This window comes from Octodon degus, unplaced genomic scaffold (genome assembly GCF_000260255.1).
Source record: "Octodon degus isolate 3935 unplaced genomic scaffold, OctDeg1.0 scaffold00226, whole genome shotgun sequence".
Classification (NCBI taxonomy): Eukaryota; Metazoa; Chordata; class Mammalia; order Rodentia; family Octodontidae; genus Octodon; species Octodon degus.
The window spans coordinates 686,839-704,056 of NW_004524802.1; the positions used below are offsets into that span (position 1 = coordinate 686,839).

Here is a 17,218-nt window from a genome sequence, read left to right on the forward strand (position 1 = left end):
TCGCGCGCCGGGCCTGGCTGTGCGCGGCGCCCGAGACCCGAGACCCGGCGCCCAGGTTCCAGCCCAGTCCCGGCGCGGCCGGGCCCGCCATGGCGCTCAACAATTTTCTCTTTGCGCAGTGCGTCTGCTACTTCCTGGCCTTCCTGTTCAGTTTCGTGGTGGTGGTGCCGCTGTCCGAGAACGGCCACGACTTCCGTGGCCGCTGCCTGCTGTTCACCGAGGGCATGTGGCTGAGCGCCAACCTCACGGTGCAGGCGCGGGAGCGCTTCACCGTGCAGGAATGGGGCCCGCCGGCCGCCTGCCGCTTCAGCCTGCTCGCCAGCCTCCTGTCGCTGCTGCTGGCCGCCGCGCACGCCTGGCGCACTCTCTTCTTCCTCTGCAAGGGCCACGAGGGGTAAGCGGGCCCCTCCCTGCCGCTACGCTCTCTAGGCCGCGCTCCCGGGCCGCTGAGGCCTGCAGACTCAGCTCTCGGGGCGTCCCCGCCTCCACGCACAACGCCTTTGTCTGCGCGGTCGCGGTCCCGAGGTCACATCCTTCCTCCTAGGTGCGTTCTCCTGCGTCTGGCACGACACCCCTGGGTGCAGCTGTTGCCCCTTCACGGCTTGGCCCACCCTGCCAGGAGCGGGCTTGCACACCCCTGAGAAGGCCCAGGCCCTGGGGGGAGGTGAGGCTTGTGGGGCGCCTTCCTCTGCTCTGCGGAAGAGGCATGTCTGGAAGGGGGCCCTCCAGCTGCACTGCTGGTACCCGCCTTGGCTGGGGTGCACAGGGAGGGAGCTGCTTGGTCATCGCAGGCCTCCTCCTCTCCCTCCGTGTCCTCCTCACCTTTCCTGCTATGCTGGGAACCGGAGCCCGTGGGAGTTGGTCATGGGCTGGGGTCCCCTCCTGGAGGCATCTCCAAGCCCACTCACTCTTCTGCAGATGAGGGAGGCTGCTTCCCAGCCTGCCCCGCCACACCCCGACTCAGGGATGGCTGCTCGTAGTGGCTTTTTGCTCCTTGTGAGGGTGGGGACCCGTGGGGACCCTCCTCCCCTCCACCCCCCGGAGCCCTCAGTTGTGAACAGAGGAGAAAGAGGATGCTACTGGGGCTAGAGAGCTGCAGGAAGGGTGCAGGCCGAGGCCCCTGCGTGTGCACGCCATGTTCCAGTGCTGCTCAGACAAAGCTGCTCCTGCTGGGGCTCCTCGCAGTCCTGAGCCAGGGCGCTCCAGGGCAGGTTGCCCTGCCCAGGCTATGGGACACCCTTCGTAGGGCTCAACTTCTGGTGGCTGCAGTACCCCTCCTTGCTCCTCGGGTGGGGTTCTTTCACTCTGACCACCATTTCTGTCTTCACACGGACTCCTCTCTGTCTTTTCTTTTCATGAGGTCACTGGGTTTAGAAGCCACCCTAAATCCAGAGCAGTCTCCCCCAAGACCCTTGACTATAATTATATTTGCAAAGATCCTCTCTTCAAATAAAGGCACAGTCGTGGGTACCCGGGTTGGATGCAGCATTTTGGGTGACACAGCTCAATCCACTACACTGAGGTTCTGGACCTGGGGCCTGTTGGAAGCTGTGTCACCTGAGAAGTCCCCAAGGGCTAGGGGACCCAATCACTGGGCTGAGAGGCTGGGTCTACCCTTCCAGGCCTGGGTATCCCTGAGGCGGAAGCAGCCCAGCTGGGGCTGACAAGGGGCCTAGCCTCTAGAGAGCCCTTGAGCTGGCAAGACAGAGATCCTGGTGCTCCCAGGTGGCCCGTTCTACACAGGTGAGGCAGGAAGTGCCAGCTTTGCCTGTGTCCCTTGAAGAAAGGCCATCTTCCACAGGAGCAGCCAGTGCAGAGGGCACACAGAGGCTGGGTGTCTTTGGGCTTCTTGGAAGTGGGCAGGCTGCCTGGGTCCCCATGCCCCACTGACCAGCCCACACTGGGATTCAGGGTTGGTGGGACCACCATGTCCTTGACTTCACCAGCAGCCAGATCTGGTGGTTTGTGCTCCCATTGGCGGGACACTTAAGGACTTAGGGTCTCTGACCTTCTGCTCTAGCTTTCTGTCTCTTGTCTAAGGGCTTGGTCTAGCCTTGACTCCAGTGACGCCCCATGCAGAACATCCCTGTGGCCTTCAGGAACACTGGTCGAGGCCACCTGGCTATCTGGCTACTTGCCCTCTACATTGTCCACTGCACAATCCAGTTGGCCACAGTCAGCTGTGGTGTCAGAGCACATCTGGATTCTGGTTGTAGGGCTAGGTTAGAGCTCTTGGGAACCATCCCAGGCCATAGGTTCTGGCCAAGAGGCCCACACTTCAGAGCCACTGAGCCCATGAATTCTGGCCCCCTGGGAGGGTGGGTCTGCAGAGGCCAGCAATGGGTGGAGGGTCAGCCCAGAGTATAGTTCCATTGCAGGTGGTGGTCAGGCCATGTAGACTAGGCAAGCTAGTATGAGGAGAATGATGGGGGGATGCAGGACAGCCAAGGACCGGGACAGGGATGTCTAGTGAGCCCCTGTGGTGTCATTGAATGCCCAGCCCCTGGAGGTCACTATGGCTCCCGTCAGCCCCTGGGTGTTAGAGGGCCTATATGGTTAGATCAGCACAGAGTCCGCTTCCCTAAGGACTGAGCAGAAGCCTCAGAGGCTGCTGAGGTCCCTGCCTGGTGGCCCAGTCCTGTGCTCAAGGACAGAGGGCATCTGGCATGCACAGGGTGAAGGAGCATCCCAGAGCTCCCCTCCTAGTTGCTGAGAGTGAAAGAATGGGCTGGAGCATTGCCCTGGAGCACCATGGCCGCCTTCCCTCAGGGGAGGTGGGAGGCTGAGTGGGCTTCTGCCAAGAGGAGCCTTTGGGCTGGCTTGGCAGCAGCATGAGGCTGACTGGCGGTGGGCTAGAGAGCACTGGGTTAAAGCGACCCATCTGCCTGCCCACACCTGTCACTCAGCCTCCACTGCTCTGCTTCCTAGGATAGCTGTCACCATGGCGACGGCACATCCCAGGCTGGGCACCCAGAGCAGCCAGAGAAGGATGGTTAACCCTGTGTGTGCCACCTGCCGTCCCATCTTGTTTTCTGTGTTGGGGTACAGAGAGGGATGGTATTGTGACCCAGTTGAGCCTCTGGACCCCTGCAGTTCTTTAAAAATTTGGAAGACCAGACAGGTTCCATGGAAACAGCCTGCGAATGGATGAGAAGAGTGGAAGGGGGGCCAGGGAGATGGCTCAGTGGAATAAGCACTTCCCTGGCAAGTATAAGGGTCTGAGTTCAATCCCTGGTTCCACAAAAAAAAAAAAAAAAAAAAAAGAAAAAAAAAGAAAAGAAAGAAAGAAAGAAAGAAAGAAAGAAAGAAAGAAAGAAAGAAATAGAAGTACTTTTTAGGGCTGGGGAGATAGCTCAGTGGATTAAGTGCCTGCCTGGCAAGCGCAAGGTCCTGAGTTCAATCCCTGGTTCCAAAAAAAAAAAGAGTGGAAGGGGCTGTCAGCAGCTGCGGCTCCAGCTCAGGGACTCCTCTACCTCTTGGGGAGTTCCTTGTCTGGGTCAGGGAGGAAGAAATGATACTCACTTAACAGGGATGCCACTGGAATTCTGGAGGCAGCAGAAAATTGATCCCATTTCCTGACTGTCAACGTGTGCTCTCTCCGAGGTGCAAAGGGCAGCTGGGCCTGGCAGCCCTGAGTCTGCCTGGCACCAGGCACTCAGGAATGGTGCTGGCAGGGAGGCCACCTGGAGGCTGTGCACAGCCCTGTCTAGAATTCAGGCTGTTGCACCCCTGCTGAGCAGGACAGATGTGGCCCTGCTCTGTGTGTGGCAACCAGCCCAGCCCTCCCACGGCCAGCCTGACATGACTTGTCAGGAAGGGAGATGCCAGTGCCTGGACAGCACCTTGTGGGCACTGCCCGGCAAGTAGTGTGGCTGTCCTGGGTCTCTCCTCCGTCGCATGCCTGTGCCCCGGGCAGCCTCATGCCTTTGCCCAGGCAGGCTGTGACCTGGCTGCCTCGACTATTCAGGCCATCAGACATGTACCCCAGAGGCTGCATCGCAGTGCCCTGACATAAGCTGCCAGGTGGGAGGGCTCAGGTGGGTTGTGCATGCCCGCTTTCCAAGCTTGCCCAGCCCCTGGCCCTGGGTGCTTGGTTCCCATGGGTGACCCTACTTCCTGCACCCCAGCTCCTTGGTGGCAGCATTAATCAGCCTTAGCCTAGACACAGCTTCAGGGAGTCCAGCAGGGGCAGTGGGCCTCCATGGGCTCACTGCCGCTCATGCAGGGTGGCCCCTGGAAGGCCAGGGAAGAGCCCCAAGCAGGAGAGCCAGGCCTGGGCTCCTGTGCATGACAACACAGGGGCACACACAGCCATGCCAGGGTGTGGGAGGCGTGGACGGCTCTGCAGCACTGCTGGTCTTCAGAGGCTGAGGGTTGCAGACCTGTGTGTGAGTTGGGGCTCATCTAGGGCTGTGACCTCCTCAGACCTGTGCTCTGGGTCCTGGCACCTCTCTGGATGTACGAGACCGGCACCTCCCCAGGGGCTCTGCCATCTGCCAGCAGCTGCTTACCCACATGGCCTGCGCAGGCTGGGCTCTGGGTGACAGCGCCACGTGAGCAAGCCTGGTGACCCTTCTGAGCTGGCACAGTGAGCTTGCTTGTCATCAGTGCATCAGCCTCCTGTCAGGGCCACACACTCCTGTCCCTGTCCTGGGCCCAGCACAGGCTGTGGATAGATGCCAAGGGCGTGTCAAACAACTTAGTGGCAGATGAGCCAGCAGTGCCAGGGCGCTGCACCTTGACGTGTGTCACCATGGTCAGATCACAGGGACTGAGGTTTTCCTGGGTGAGATCCTGGTCACGCCTTTGTTTACCACCCTGAGGCCAGTTTAGCCTGAGACCTTGCTCAGATTTTCTGCAGGTGGCACTGGCGTGACCTCTAGCCGGTGTCAGTCTGGGGCGGGCAAGGTGCTTCCTCAGCCTCCTGTTGCCCTGCTGCCTCAAGGGGTCCCCATGGGGTGGTGTCCTGGCCACCTGTGCCCTGTGTCCAGCCCTGGCCCTGCGTGGGCTCATGCTGCCTTTGTGAGCTGGACCGTGTCAGCATGGCCCAGCCTGGCCTTGGAGGCTTCGATGGGCGTGGAGCTGGTGGCTAGTGCCTCATGTGGGTCATGCCTGGTGTGATGATGCAGTGTGGCCTCAGAACACACCTGGGCCCGCAGTCACCGTGTGGCATGGAGGGCCGGCTTCCTGTTTCTCTGGTGCTGCCTTCTTGCTGTGTCCTGTCATGCTACAGAGACCCTGATACCACCCTGGAAGCTCCACCCCACACCGAGCCACCTCATAAGGGCTACCTCCTACTCCCTCCACCTTGAGATTAGGGTTTTCATGTATGAATTCAGGAAACTCTGAACTCATCCCATAGCCGCGGGCAACTGTGGATAGTAGCCTTGGACAGTGGTCCTCAGGGTGGGTGGCCTGGGTTGGTGCCCGGAGCTGGGCAGTCTTGCATGGGTCTTGCATTTCCAGCATGCACACTGGTCCATGTATTGGCCCCATCTCCCCTGGACAGGAGGGCGTTGTGGGCTCAGTCCAGTCTTGGGAAGGAGGAGACGGGCAGCTGAGGGCTGGCATGGGCATCGAGGGGCCCTGACCCACCAGGGAGCTCGGGCTGGGGTCCCTCCACACTGGGGTCGTTGCTGGGGAAGGGTCCCGGTCGCCCCAGCAGCCCTGTCTCCACCCACCTGCAGCTCCTTCTTCTACGCCTTCCTCAACCTCCTGGTGAGCGCCTTTGTGGTCTTCCTGGTCTTCATTGCCAGCACAATCGTGAGTGTGGGCTTCACCATGTGGTGCGACGCCATCACGGAGAAGGGCACTGTGCCCCACAGGTGTGCTGGGCCCTACCCTTCCCTGTCACCAACCTGCACCCACAGACAGAACCCCTCGTGCAGCTCACCCAGAGGCTGCAGCTTTGCCCCACCGGTGCTTACCTGGCCCCACCTGGTCCCCACCTGGTCCCCACCTGGTCCCACCTGGTCCCCACCTGGTCCCACCTGGTCCCCACCTGGTTCCCACCCGTGCCTACCTGGTTGGCCCCTTTCCTGAGCCCCACTCCAGTGTTGGGCACCTCCTTCCTGCTCTGGAGCCAGGGCCTCTGATGTGGGTAGATGTGGAGCTGGGGTTCAGTTTCCTGTCCTCTCCTTGCCATTGGGGGTAATAATCAGGCTCCCAGAGGCCCAGGGTGGGTGTCAGATGGATAACAGTGGAGAACGGAACAGAGCATTTTGGGGTGAGGTGGGTCCCCAGCAGTCAGGTACTTCTGGGGGCAGGATGGGTGCTGTGCTGAGCCAGGTGGTGCCTGGCCGGTGGTGCCTGGGGTGGAGTATGGTTACTGTCCGCTTCTCTGGAGTGAGGGCCCTGCCCGTTGCAAGACTGTGCAGGCCTAGAAGGCAGGACTTGGGCTCACCTCTTCCTGGGGCTCCACTTTCTTTACGTGGAGTCAGACCCGGACTCGACATCTAAACTGGAGGCCAGTGGAGCAGGGCAGGATGTCTCACCTGTCCGGTGCCTGCATCTGGGGCCTGGGTAGACGAGAAGGCCTGAGACCCAGTGGTCTCACTGGGTCCTCACCTGCAGCTGGAGCTGCTGCTCGGCCTTCACGGTGTCCGTGCCGCCTGTGGGCCTTCAGTAAGGCAGCCCACGGTTCGCCAGGCGTCCTGCCCTGCTGGGGCCTCCCCCAGCTGCCCCTGCGGCCCTGTGAGGATGCCGCCCAGACCTTGCTGTGATGGGAGTGTGGAGCTTCGTGTAGGTGTTGGCCATGTCCAGTAGGGGCTCCCTGGTGGTGTCCCGGGCAGTGTCAGGGCAGGGCGGGGCTCTGGACCCCAGCCTCACTGCACCCTTCTTCAGAGGACCGTGGCCATCCAGCCCCCTTCCCTGGAGCCTGCACCACCGACTGAGGCTTGAGACCAGACCTGTGAGGTCTGGTGGGCTGTCAGTCACCACCCCGACCCCGCCTTTCAGCTGCGAGGAGCTGCAAGACATCGGCCTGGAGCTGAATGTAGATGACTCTGCCTTCTACGATCAGTTCGCCATTGCTCAGGTGGGCAGGAAGGGGCCTGGACGGGGTACCCCTGACCCCTTCAGGTGCAAAGGCTTCCTGGGGTGGAGGGCCCAGGGAAGAGCAGGGTGCTCCGGGGTTCAGTGGGGGGTAGGGTATGGGTGAAACATGCCCAAACAAGAAGGTGCCCAGAGTTGGGGAGGCCCAGTGCTGCAGCCTGGGGCCAGCAGGGCAGGGCTCAGATGAGGCCGGAAGGCCCAGGCTGGCCTCTTCACACCCAGCAGCGGCTTAGCCTCTGGGTCCAGCCTGGACTCCTTGTGGGCCAGTGGCTGGCCTCAGGGCCTCAGTGTGGCCAGGAGCCCCCTCAGGGGTCTGGACATGGGGGCCTGGGGGTCCTTTGCTGAGACAAGCTGCCCAGGTCAGTCACCTTCATGCAAATTGAGTGGAAGATGTTTTGGACTTAACTGTGCCAGTCAGATGACCGTGAGGGTGACAAACATGCTCGAATGAGAATCAGTCTGATGTGGTGCAGGCCTGGGGCTGATTAGGTTGTTTCTCCTCCAGCTGTTTAGAAGCAGCAGCTAAAGGTCAGTCTTTTCTGGTGACTGCAGGGGCTGTGATTGGCATGCTTTCTGGGAACTAAGAGCCCCACGTGCTGGGAGGGGGGTGTTGCCTGGCCACTGATCTTGGCCAGGGCCTGTGTCTGCTAGGCAGGGGCAGCCTGGTTCCTGGCCTCTGCCAAGATGCAGTTTCCTCAGGGATGTAACGGTGACTTTCACTTCATGGGGGAAGAACACAGGGGCCCCCTCTTGTCCCTTGCCTGGCCAGGCTAGTGGGGCACATACTGGGGGCTGGCCCTGCCCTGACACTGCTGTCTTCTTATAGTTTGGCCTCTGGGCCTCGTGGCTGGCATGGCTGGCGATCACCACGCTGGCTTTCCTGAAGGTCTACCACAACTACCGCCAGGAGGACTTGCTGGACAGCCTGGTCCACGAGAAGGAGCTGCTGCTGGCCAGGCCAGGCCCTCGAACCTCCTTCCAGGGGGAGAAGAGCGCAGTCATTTAGGTTCTGTGTCCCTGCCTGGGCCCCTCCAGCCCTACATGCAGCCCTGGCCCTGCCACAGGAAGGGGAGCGTGGACCCCTGCTGAGGGTCCAGCCACAGGCAGTTGGGGCAGAGCCCTGGACTGGGTGTCTGTACTCTGCCTCCAGAGGCTGCATGTGTGAGCACACGCATGTGTGGGTACACACATGTGTGAGCACACACATGTGGATGGGAGCAGACCGCAGAGCTGGCCCCCATGGGCCCAGGAGAAAGGCTGTGCTCCCAAGGGCAGTAAGCCCACCTGCTAGCCAAGTGGAGGCTGAGCCTGTGTGACTGGGGCCTGGCTCTGCTGTCCTCAGCACTCTGCTGGGGAAAGCCAGCACCTCCTTTTCTTGGGGGTCCCCTGTCCTGTTCCAGGGAAGGGGCCCTAAGGTGGAAGAGACCCCCAGCCCTGACCCTAACCACAGCCTTCAGAAGTGTGTCCCCAGCATGTTCCCCCAGCTTGGGCTCTACTGTGACCGGGGCCACCTCGAAGGACCTGGCGTGGTGAGCTGGACCCTGAGTAAACAGGACCAGCTTGAAGGGTGCAGGGCAGGCAGGTGCTGTGGGGGGGCCCAGGCCAGGGGTGAGGGGTGAGGGGTGAGGGCTGAAGGTCAAGCCCTGCTGGGAACTTCCTGTGGGGAGCCAGGTGTTCGGGGAGGTGTTTGGACCGTCTGAAGCCCCCAAAGCTGATGTCATCACTGGACATGGGGACCTGTCCTGCCTCAGAGCTGCTTATCTGTGCCCTGCACAGAGTTGTGGCTTCTACCTTGCCTCTGCTTTGCCCCACCCCCACTTCTGCTGCAGCTGCCTGGGATCCTGGGAGGAACAGAGTGGGGCTCGGCTCCCTGGGCCCCACCATGCCAGTCCTGAGCAGCTGCCCCCTCAGGCTCCAGGGCTGATCTGGGGCAGCCTGCATCCGGGTGGGTAGAGGCCTGGAAACAGGTCCAGGGCAGGAGCGCAGGGCTGCCCGGTCCCACAGTGGCTGCACCACTGCTCCCAAGATACCCGGCTTCTCTCCGGCCTTTCTTGAGGGCATTTTGTTTTAGCTCGACTTCTGGCTGAACTGAATGCGAAGATTCTCAATTTTCCATGTATCTATTTCTCCAAGTCACAATAAAACTATGAACTCCAGCATCTCTGGGGTAAGGGGTTTGTTCCCCAGCCGTGTGCTCAGCTTTTTAGCTATGGTTTAAATGGCTGTGTCTGGGCTTTGTTCAGTTCTTCAGAGGTTCCCAGGAGCTGTCTTCCTTAAGGCTGGGCTTCGTGTCTGTGCTTCTGGGGCTCAGGTCTCAGCACCCCATGCAACCCAGGTGGGAGATGGATGGGTGACCTATCAGAGGCAGTGTCTCCAGGCAGCACTTAGTGAGAAAGGGCTGGACGTGGACTTGTGGACCCCACGGGCCATGAGAAGGGGGCCATGCTGGGCCACGGTGCAGAGCACAAGGAGCAGCCTCCAGGAAGAAGGGATGGGGGGGCTCCTCAGGCCTGGGAGGGCTGAACCTCACCTCTGAGCCTCCATGATGGCGTGGCTGCCCTGGGAGAGGTGAAATAAGAGGCGTCCTGGTGTGCAGCCCTCAGGTGGGGCTTGTCCTGGCCTCTTGGGTCCTGTACTCAGTGGTACACAGGGCCCACCGGTAGAGCAGGACAAAGCTGGGGCAGGAGCTGACTGTCCTCTCCGGCAGCCTCCCCAGCACCTGCATGCCAGGAGGGGAGGACAGATTGCCTGCTGGCTCCCCATGTGTGGCCTCTTGCACAGTGTCCCTCTCTGCCAGCTACACAGCACCCCTGCAGGGTCCCCTAGTGGTGCCAAGTGCTACCCAGCAGGGCTGTCTGCCCATGAGCTCCAGGATCTGAGACGGAGCTCCCCAGAGCCTCACTCACCAGGGCAACCTGTGAAGATACCATTCGCCGGCGGTGGTCAGAACCGCAGGAGGCAATGCCAGCCACTCAGGGCCGTGTGCCAGAGACGCAGGACAAGGACCAGGAGCTGGGTCTGGAGGTCCTCGAGGGCTGTGGTGATGGCCTTGGCCCAGCTGCAGTACAGGCCCAGCGCCACCCCGAGCAGGACACATAGAGATAGCCTCAGGAGTAGAGGACGTCCCTGGGGTGCCAGGTGCTGTGGCCCACCTGTGTCAGGGACAATGGCTGAGGAGCAGCTCTGCTGACAGCTGGGCTTGTTGGGCCAGTGGGATAGGGAGGGAGGTCGTTCCACAGGGCCTGGCTTATGGGCTGGGGCTCAAGGCTCACCTCTGACTGTGGCTGTGGGCTCCCTGTAGGTGACATCTGTGAAGGAGTTTGTGATACATATCCGTCTGCCCAGTGCCCTGCCTCCGTGGGAGCCATGGCCAGTGCAGCCTCTGACCCTCTCCAGAGGAGAGTGGGTGGGTGAGCCACCCGGTGTCCCCTCCTGCCCTGCATCCTGAGGGCCCCATGGGGATTACTGGGGTTCCACAGGGACCACAGGACAGGGACTGGGGTCCCACCTTGGCCCACCCAGATCCTTGCTGCCAGCCCCCCCGCTTGCTCGTAAACCTTCTTACAGTGGATGGCCACCTCCAGGGGCTCCCGGAACCGCACGCGTCTTGAGGTCCTTGGTGGCATAGCCTCGGGGGGCTGGCGCTCTGGCCAGCTCCGTCTCAGGATGGATGGTGGTTGCTTTCTGTCTCTCTCCTGGGGACAGAGGGTGGCAGAGCTGTGAGCCCTTCTGCTGGACACTGGTCACTCCAACCACCATACCTGCTGCCTCCTCTGGGCTTGTGCAGAGGGAGCTGGAGCACAGGACCCCAGAGGTGTGGAGATGCTGGCCTGCCCTCACCTGGCCTCGGTGCCTGAGGCTTGCTGCCCACTGCCCTCGGCTCTGTCCCATTGGGATCAGACATCATAAGTGGATGAGGCCGAGGGCCAGATTGCATCCTGGGCTCTGCTCCCCATCAGTACTGGGGCTCACATGATTTTCCAGGTCAGTGGTGAGAACAATAACACTTCACAGTGGGCAGCAGGCAGGGAGAAGCCTCTCAGGGCAGTCTGCAGTGTGAGACGGGGGCCAGGAGAGGCCAGTGACTACGATCAGGGCCGGGGAGAGCCAGTGACCACGATCAGGGCCAGGAGAGGCCAGTGACCACGATCAGGGCCAGGAGAGGCCTTAGATCACTGCTGGCCGCACTGTCCCAAGAGCCCTGGACAGGGTGAGGGGTGTCAGCATCCCTGGCCCAGCCTCAGCTTCTTGGCAAGGGGTGCTCTCAGGGCGAAGGCCAGTTTTGGGGGTCAGGCTACTGTTCAGGCTCCAGAAAGGCCTAAGGGGATCTGGGACAGGGTAGGGGCATGTGAGTGTGGAGCCCAGCTCAGCAGGGCTGGGCCAGGGTAGGGACAGGGTGGCTGGAGGTGAGATGAGCTGCTGGGGTTCTCCAAAGAGCTGGCCTCCCCTGGGGGTACACACCTATAATCCCAGCACTTGGAAGGTTGAGGCAGGAGGGTTCAAGACCAGCCTGGGTTACAAAGAGCTCAAGGTCAGCCTGAACTGCATGTGGAGACCCTGTCTCAAATACACACACACACACACACACACACACACACACACACACACACACACACAGATCTGGCTCCCTCTTCCTAGCCGGGCTCCACCCTGCCCATGGGCTCACCAGGGCCACTCTCCACTCATCAGCTCAGCCTGGTTTGGAAGGTGGAGCCAGAGCCCTGGATTCTGTGGACCTCAGTGCCTCACCTGTGACACAGGATGCCACTGTTGTACGGGCACAAGGACCAGGAGCCAGGCCACTTCTTCTTTTTTTTTTTTTTCCTTTGCTGTACCGGGGATTGAACTCAGGACCTTTCGCTTGCCAGGCAAGCACTTATTCTACTGTGCAATCTCCCAGCCACCAGGCCACTTCTTGTGCCTGTGCCTGCCCCTGGCTGTGGCAGGCAACTCTGCCAGCTTTGACCACCTGATGATCTCACCACTCCAGCTGGGCCACACCAGCCTCAAGTCTGAGCTCTGGGCCCTCCTGTGTGAACCTGCAGGCTTTGCCAGAGAAACCTCGACACACCTTCTCTCCTGGAAGCCTTGGCCCCTGTGTCCTGGACTGAGGCTCCCGGGTGACAGCCTGGCACTGCTATCTTCACCTCCCCTCCCCCAGCCCCTCCACTCTCCAGCCCCACCCCTGCTGTCCCCCTCCCTGGCCTTGCGTGCTGCCCCCCCCAAGCCAGACGGCTCAGCCCCCCCACTGCACACTCTGGTCAGCCCCACGCCCCTGTCTGCCGGGTGAGGCTTGGAGCCCTTTGCCCTTGCCTGTCCACCCCAACCACACAATGAGCCACCTCTGGGAAGCCATCCCACCTCTGCCTGGGGCCGTGTCCAGCCCCCCGCAGCCGCCTCATCCTTTCCGGTCCCATGCAGGGCTTCTGGGCCGGAGTCGGGGCGCAGGGCTCGAGCTGTGGTCCTCATTTACTGGAGCATGGTGCTGAGGTGAGAGAGATGGGGTTACAGAAGCTGCAGGCAGCAGGCAGACAGGCTCCAGAAGCCAGCCTCTACGTGAGCCATGTCTTCCACCCGAGTCTGCTGACTGCTCCTGTTCTGGCTGCGTGGGCTGCTGTCCCCAGTCTACAGCCATCCCGTTTGCCACGTGTGGAAGCTGGCGGCCTGTTGTCATTGGTGGTGTCTGAGCCCGTGGGTCAGGGTGCAGTGAACGTCTATGTTTCTGCTGCTGGCTTTCCCACGGGGCTGGAGTATGGGATGGGGTCTCCCTCCAGTGGGCTCCTGCCACCTTGCCGGCCATGCCTTGAGACCCAGGCCCACCCTCAACTGTACCACACTGCGTCCTGTCCCTGCCTGCTGAGCCTCTCCATGTACCTGTCTCTGCTTCTACAATCTGCCCTGTGGCTCCTTCTAGCTGCTTGGGGCCCTTGTCTCCTGTGCCCCTCCCCCACCCACACGCGGGGCCGGGCTCTGTGTTAGGGCCCGAGCAGGCCCTGGGCCCCAAGCCCTTCAGTCCTGCTCCACTCAGACCCTGCTGGCCACCGTGCAGAAGCCAGGGCCTTCTAGATCCTGGGCACTGACCTCACTGCCTTAGTCCACCAGGGCACAGGGGCCAGGGAGGGTGGGAGTCTCAGCTGCCCACAGAGGAGCTGGGTCCCCTGCCCCTCCTGGCTGCAGGGTGACACAGGGCTCCTCCACCCACCAGGTCCCCCAGGTCCTTTGTATTTGGTCTTTGGTGGGAACTGCTCACCCTGGGCGTGGCCCCCACTCAGCATGGACCTCAGGCCCTGTCCCAGGATGAAAACTGGAGAGTAGGGGCTTCTGCGGTCACCCAGCAGTGACCTCGGGTCCCCGGGGGCAGGAGCAGCTGCCCTGAGGGGGACCACAGGGTCCCCCCTCTGATCCAGAGCCTGGGGGCACAAACAGCCAGGGGCCTTGGGTGCCACCCACACGGGTTTAGTAATGTCACTGCTGCATCAGGTTTCGTTGCAAATCCCCTCGGGGAGGAGCAGCAGCGGTGTGGCTGGGGGAGGGGGCGTGCTCAGCGCTCTGGGGCGTGGTGGGAGCGGTGTGAGTGCGTGTGCCTGGGGTGGTGGCTGCCTGCACGCAGTGTGTGAAGTGTGTGTGTGTGTGTGTGTGTGTGTATGGGTTGTGGCTGCAGGCTCTGGGCCACCCTATGGCCTCAGCCTTCTGTGCTGGCCCCCGGGAACATGACAACCTCTGTCCTGGACCTGGCAGGGATGAGCCTGCAAGTCCAGGGCATGCTGGGGTTGGAGCCTGTGGTGACACCTCTGCGCTGTGGCCATCCCTTGGGGTGGCTGTGTTTGCACAGATGCAGGGTGAGGGCAGTGAGGACTCTCACGGTCCTCCCCTTTCCCACCCTCTGAGGGTGCCCTGGGCATCTCCAGTTAAGGCCTGGCAGGGGAGAGAGCTTCCAGGAGGACACGGGCCTTTGGTGTCCCCAGGAGCTGGCTCAGTCTGGCCTCTGTGACCTTGGTCAAGTAGGAAAATGACCTTCCTGGGGTTCGGCTCCCTGCTGAGAAGCAGGTGAAGCCATAGGGTGCCACCTCCCGCTGGCCCTGGAGCTACAGGGACGGGGTAACTCAAGTGCACTTGCTCTGTGACCAGCTCGTGACAAAAGGGTGATAAAGGGTGGAAAATAGTTCCAGGATCTCAGGCCTGTGGAGTGTCACACATGCCAGGACTGCTGAGGGAGGCCTCCCACGCCAGTCCAACCCTCTCTGGGAGGACAAGGACCTCGTGGATCCACTGCTCCCTGCCTGTGCCAGTAGTGGGCACTGCACAGCCCTGGAGCCATGCCTGCAGGACACTTGGGCCCAGGCAGGAGAGTACAGAGTCCATCACCTTCCTTGGCTCAGATGGATCATGGGAAGGGGTCCCAGTCCAGGAGCAGGCCCAGTGGACTCAGGCTGGCGGGCCAAGGGCCCTGTGTGCCAAGGCCTGGCCACAGCTGCATCAGGGAGACCCTGGTGTCCTCTTGGGGTTGGCCATTTCCCCCTTGTCACAAAGCCTTTGAGAGACCAGAGCTCCCACCTGCTTCTTGCCTCCTGCCCCAAGGAGGAAAGAGGTATGGTGATATGCCCACTCTGCCTGCCCCAGGGCACCTGCCTGTCACCCAAAGCCTGGGATGGGACAGGGCCTCCTCACAGCAGCAGACCTGTGGCTGGCCTCCAGCCCTGCCTGCCCTGTGGGGGACAGCCCTTCCTTGCTCGGACCCTGGCTGGGGCGCCCCGCTTGGCAGCATTTCAGCTTCCCTATCCCATACCAAGCTGCCCCTGGACTCCCAGCCCAGCTGACCCACTGTGGACAACCACCTGTAGTGCTGTCCTCTGTAGGGCTGCAGAGGACACGATGTGTGCACACACATATACACACATGGACACACACATGCACACACGGCCCACCTGGCTCCTGCAGTGTGGCCCTGTCTTTTCGGCGATGGCTGACCTGCCTGGCCCGAGATCACTGAAGACAGAGCCTCCGTGGGGTGGAACTCGAGCTGTCACCACTCACAGCCTGGCCAGGAAGTTTCCATTACAGCAGCGGGGCTGGCCCCTCCTTGCCCTTCAGATAGTAGATGACCAGGAGGAAAGTGGCGCTGGGCCAGTGTGGTGGGTTCTGTGTCCCAGCCACCTGCCCCGCCTGGTGGGGCAGAGCCCAAGGGTTGAAGCCACAGAGGCTGGAGAGGAAGTGGGCAGCTGACGACACCACACTGGCCTTGCCTCTGCAGGGCGGAGGCCGGGCCGGAGGGCCGGGGCTGCAGAAGGGCTGCTGCCGGCAGCTCCCCAGACAAGCACACTCCCACTTAAGCAAGAGGGAGCGCTCTTGGGACGGTTCTGGCAGGCGGGACTGAGCACCCTCTGGCCTTGCTGTGTCACCCAGGCCCCCCTTCCCCTGTGCCTGGTGTCACCCTGCTGAGATGCGTGGTGGCACTGGCTCAGGCTGGCTGCCCGGGAGGCTCTGAGTGCCCAGGGCCAAAGTGTCAGGAGTCCTTTGCCAGCCCCACTGATGACACTGATGACAAGACTCAGGTTCAAGTAGAGCACTGCTGGGCCCCCAGCAGCTCCAATTGCCTGGAATGTCCCCGCCCTAGGACACCCCCAGTCCTGGTGGACGGGAAGGGGGGCCATCATAGGGCACTCCCAGGGTACCCAGTGTGACTGCCGCTCTGGCTCAGCCATGACCTCTGGCCCGCTTCCCAGGCTCCTTCCATGCCTGAGGCCCGGCCGCTTCCCACGCAGGCAGGCGGTCAGTACTGGTCTGCCTCCCTGTCCTGGCTCCCCCGCTCCACACTGCAGGAAGTGGCCCTCTCTTCTGCCCTGTCCTAGGGGTGTGCAGACGGGTGTCCCCACCCGTCTCTGCCTGCTTGGGAGGTGGGGCCAGTTCAGGACAGCCTGCAGGCCACTCAGGTGACCAGGCCTCTCCTGGGCTCTGGCCTCTACCAGATGAGGAATCCAGCTTGGTGACTGGTCCCCTCCTGCAGAAACAGCAGACATGCTATGGCCCCTGCCTGAGACTTCCCCAGGCCCCAGGCGACCTCAGGCTAGGCCTGTAGAGCAGGCTAGAGGTCAGGCCACTGGCTCCGCCCCAGCCTCACATGCCCTCCAGAAAGTTCTGGAGCCAGGCAGTTCCTGAGCCTCTATAGCTAGAATATGGGCGTGGGCTGCTGAGGAGGGAGGCCCCAGTGGTGTACTGCTTTTGGGCCTGGCTGAGCCCCTGTAGCGTCCTGGCAGGGCGGGCAGGGACAAGCGGGGAGGGAGGGCCTGGCGCTGGGCTCTGCGGCACTTGTACTCACTTTTAGTGAGACAAAAGTGGCTCAGAGTGGGAGGCCAAGTGCCCCAAGGCACGTGCGGGAGGCGGTGGGCAGGCTCAGGGTTAGACTCAGGGTCCAGCAGGGTGCATGCTGGCCTGGGGGAGGAGTCAGATCTGAGGCCAGCCGCTGGGTGGCCATGATGTGGGGTCTGAGGCATGCAGGGCCCATGTCCCTCACTGAGAGCGGGGTCTCCTCTTGCTGGGAGCTGGCTATTTTCCTGGGCATGGGGGCCAGCGACAGTAGGGACCCACTGGGTGCCCCAAGCCACAGGGACTGTGGGGGAGCCAGTAGGGTGCTCCCTGGCTGTGTGTGTGTTGGGCAGGACAGGGAGTATCCCTGTCCACACAGGGAGCAGGGCCCTGCCTGGACACCCGAGCCCTGGCCTTGGGCCAACAGGAATACACTGCATTCCAACCCAGTACTAATGGAGGCCAGCGGCCGGCCGTGGTGCATGGCCCGGTTGAAGGGACACCACTGAGGAGGGCTAGGGACGAAACAGGACCCTCAGCCTGGATTTGGGGTCATCAGAGCCACCACCCGGCAGGCCTGGCCCAGCTTCCAGAGCCACAACAGAGTCCTGCCCAGCTCCCCTGTCCCCCGTGGGCCGGCAGGAAGGAGCAGCTGGCCTCAGACCTTCCCAGGGCTGCCTGAGGTCCCTGGAGAGGCTGTCACCAGTGTTCTGGGACTGGCAGTGATGTATCAGGCTCAGGTCCTCCCAAAGCCTGCACTCTGCCTACCACACAGGACACCCAAGGGCACTGCTGGGGCTCTGGGGGCCAGAAAGCCTGGGCCCTGGGCCAGTGGGTCCACTGCAGGTCTCGGGCCCCCTGT

General features: G+C 62.0%; 2 protein-coding genes across 4 annotated transcripts; one reads left to right on the forward strand and one right to left on the reverse strand.

Moving 5' to 3' along the window:
* Nucleotides 1–26: 26 nt before the first annotated feature.
* On the forward strand, nt 27–9,057 carry Tmem179 (transmembrane protein 179). The gene is made up of 4 exons (XM_004645381.3): nt 27–394; nt 5,688–5,825; nt 6,958–7,036; nt 7,880–9,057. The coding sequence occupies exons 1-4, from the start codon at nt 90–92 to the stop codon at nt 8,057–8,059; spliced, it is 702 nt and encodes a 233-aa protein (XP_004645438.1). The 5' UTR covers nt 27–89; the 3' UTR covers nt 8,060–9,057.
* A 102-nt stretch (nt 9,058–9,159) lies between these two features.
* Nucleotides 9,160–15,344, reverse strand: CUNH14orf180 (chromosome unknown C14orf180 homolog). Of its 3 annotated transcripts, none has more exons than XM_023705648.1 (6): nt 15,022–15,344; nt 12,415–12,538; nt 10,619–10,748; nt 10,326–10,361; nt 9,960–10,205; nt 9,160–9,612 (listed from the first exon to the last, which is right to left on the reverse strand). In XM_023705648.1, the coding sequence occupies exons 2-5, from the start codon at nt 12,520–12,522 to the stop codon at nt 9,997–9,999; spliced, it is 483 nt and encodes a 160-aa protein (XP_023561416.1). In that variant the 5' UTR covers nt 12,523–12,538; nt 15,022–15,344; the 3' UTR covers nt 9,160–9,612; nt 9,960–9,996. The 3 variants fall into 3 exon arrangements, with proteins under 3 accessions (XP_023561416.1, XP_023561413.1, XP_023561415.1); XM_023705645.1 differs by having other exon boundaries at nt 14,979–15,341; XM_023705647.1 differs by lacking the exon at nt 9,160–9,612 and adding an exon at nt 9,625–9,772 and having other exon boundaries at nt 14,979–15,343.
* Between the last annotated feature and the right edge of the window lie 1,874 nt (nt 15,345–17,218).